This window comes from Canis lupus, chromosome X, assembly GCF_011100685.1.
Source record: "Canis lupus familiaris isolate Mischka breed German Shepherd chromosome X, alternate assembly UU_Cfam_GSD_1.0, whole genome shotgun sequence".
NCBI classification, from domain to species: Eukaryota; Metazoa; Chordata; class Mammalia; order Carnivora; family Canidae; genus Canis; species Canis lupus.
This window is the reverse complement of record NC_049260.1, coordinates 77,276,734-77,279,662: the sequence shown is the minus strand read 5'-3', so window position 1 is coordinate 77,279,662 and position 2,929 is coordinate 77,276,734. Positions and strand designations below refer to the sequence as shown.

General features: G+C 40.5%; 1 protein-coding gene across 1 annotated transcript; it reads right to left on the bottom strand.

Annotated features, from left to right (window-relative positions):
* Positions 1-829: 829 nt before the first annotated feature.
* Positions 830-1,199, bottom strand: TCEAL9 (transcription elongation factor A like 9). The gene is given in 2 exon segments (XM_038586569.1): positions 830-936; positions 939-1,199. Coding segments are annotated over 2 exon segments (312 nt in total). The 5' UTR covers positions 1,144-1,199.
* Positions 1,200-2,929: the final 1,730 nt, after the last annotated feature.

Here is a 2,929-nt window from a genome sequence, read left to right as displayed (position 1 = left end):
GCCACCCAGGTGCCCCTCCTGGCTTTATTCTTAAGCACAGGTGAGAACTACTTTCTCCATCATCCCAAATAGCTGATACAGATCCCTTGGGAGTTGGGAATCCTACATGGACAGATAGGGAAAGAAACCTGTAGCACTCATAGTCATTACTTTATTTGGTCCTCACATGATCCCTTAGAGCTCATTATTATCTCCATTTTACAGATGAGAAAAGATATAAAATCTATTCTTCTAGCTAAGTGGTCTGGTGGTAATTTGGAGTTCATATTCACTTCTAAAATTCTATCAACAAATATTAAGTTGATAGAACTTTGGAAAGAAATTGCCTTTAGAAATAAATTGATTAAATTTATGCTGTAGATTACTTCTTTTTTGTTAAAAAACTTTTATTACTTTAACAATAATGTGTGTACATTCTAGAAATAAGGAAAAATACAAAAAAGCAGAATAAAAAAATTACTCATAATCCTACTTTTTGTCTTTCATCCTTCACATGTTTTTTTCCTGTGGATATATGTAATATACAAATGTATTCTTCCTTTCAAAAATATGATATTCACATATTACTTAGTAACCTTTTTTAAATTTTATATCCTGTCAGGAATCTTTTTTTGTACAAATGAGTAAAGCTCTCCTATTAAAAGGCAGAGACTTGTATACTGGTTCAAAATATGATGAACAATGAGATGCAGATTAACAAGAGATGCATCTAAAATCACTAATCTCAAGTTAAACGTAGACAGATGGACAAAGGTATATCAGGAAAATGCAAATCAAAAGACAGTTATATGACAGGGTTAATATCAGAAAAAAATAAAATTAAGGCAAACTACATTAAATAGAGCTAAGGATGGTTTTGGTTAACCTTCCAATGCACGACTATAAGCTTGTTTCTTATTCTCCTTATCTCATCTATTTCATTCACTTCTCTAAGCAATCTTCCTTGCTGAAATGCCTGTTGTGTATATCTTCTTTAAATTCCTGGAGAGACTGAATCAGCTTTTCTCTAAAAGTTCCTTCTGTTTTCTCCTCCTCCTCTGGCTCTTCTTCATCCTCTGGCTTTTCCTCAGCCTTTGGTTCTTCCTCAAGCTTTGGTTCACTCTCATTTTCTGGTTTTCCTTCAATTTTTTGACAGGGTTTCATCTTGTTAGTCTCCTTTTTCCTTCTCTTCCTTTCTTTTTTTCCTGTTTTATTCCTCTTTGAATAAAATTACTTCTAGGAAGCAAGGTGACCATAAGTCAAAAGCGTGGTAAATGGACAACTGCTCTGGACAGAGGTCTCAGCATTTGCTTTCTTTGATTCAGAGCTATCACCAAATATCTTCCACTTGGGAGACTCAATCAGCAATCAGGGGTTCCCTGAACCTGCAGCTCTTACCTCCACTTTCCACTTCCTTACCTCTTTTTTGTCCCTCCCTTCAGCCTTTTTCAAGGCCCTCCCCAACCATTTCTACACACAGGGCAAACCAGAAATCCCTCCTGGAACAGAGTAGGTTGGGAGAACCGGCGGTGGGTAGGAACAGTGGGACCCACAACCTCTGTCCGGCCGGCCCCATTCCACCCCAGGGGCTTTTAAAATATTCCCCTAACCTACCTGTACTGATTGATTAGTTTCTTCCTCCCCTTTTCTAGCTTTGTGCAGTGCTAGGAACGACAGACCTGCAGACCTTCAGACAAACGGGAAATGGCAGGGAAAGAGGGAAGGTTGGAGAAGGGGGGAGGGTGGGGAAGGGGCGAGTGCTCGGTGGGCCGATGGCACCTTGTACCTTTTTCCTCAATAAGGTATTTGGTGATGAAAATTTTCCCACCTTTTGTTTCTCCCACTTCTCCCCCCACCCCACAGTGCAAGTTAGCTTGAATTTCCCATCTGACAGGGAGTAGGAAAAGCAGATTACTTCCAAACTCTATTTAAGACACCAGTGGGGGTTGAGGGGAGAGTAAGTGTTGGGAAAGCAGTCTGAAGTAGCAGAGGATGATTATTTTTAAACAACCACAGGTCTTCTTTTCCTTCTCCTGGGACCCTTAGTGCCTTTCCCAAGGGTCATCATTTCCTGCAGACTTGGAGGTGGGAAGTGGAGAGATGGTTTTGACCATGGCTCCCTCAAGTCTCTGCTCTAGGCCACTCCCACCATAGAAATCCCCAAGCAGCACCCATTTTGACACCAATCTTCAAAATTCCGACAAATTGACTCCTCTTTTCCCTGGCGTCAGGCTCCACCATCTGCAGGGCTAAAAGAAACCTGGTACCCAGACGGGAACAAGGACCAGACTAGCAGGACTTCTGCACACCTCGACTCTTGGTCACATGATATCTACGTCACCAGAAAGCTCGGGTCCCCAATTTCCATTCCTACCAAAAGCGCGGCAGAAGTGGGTCCGCCTATGCCCCCTTTCTCTTTATACATCTGGCTTGTCATTCTTAGTTATTGTCGCCTATCCCAGATGGCAAAATGTTACTAGCCTTTCTCTGATTACTAGGGAGGGGCTGCATCTTTTCTGGAGCTACTAAACTTTTAAGAATTGTTGCTTCGTGCCTTCAGCTCCCAGGATTAAGAGCTCCTACATCCCTACATCCATCGCCCCTCCCGTAGACTCCATTTCATCTGCAGTCCCGTCCCTGGCTGTTGTGGAATAGGGTTGGTTTGGTAGCAGGTTGTAAAAAAAAAAAAAAAAAAAAAAAAAAAAAAGGGCTCTGGGACAAGAGTGATATGAATTTAGCTTTCACTTTATTCCTAATACTTTTAATACTTTTATATTCTTTTTTTAAACAAAAGTAAACATGCTTTTCATAGGCAGAAATGACAAAGACAAAATTACTTTAGTTAAATGAATTAATACATGTAGAATCCTGAGAATAGTTCCTGGCCTATTGTTAAGTGCTCTAAAAGTGCAAGCTATTATTATAATTATATTAGGATTTCATTTGGGGA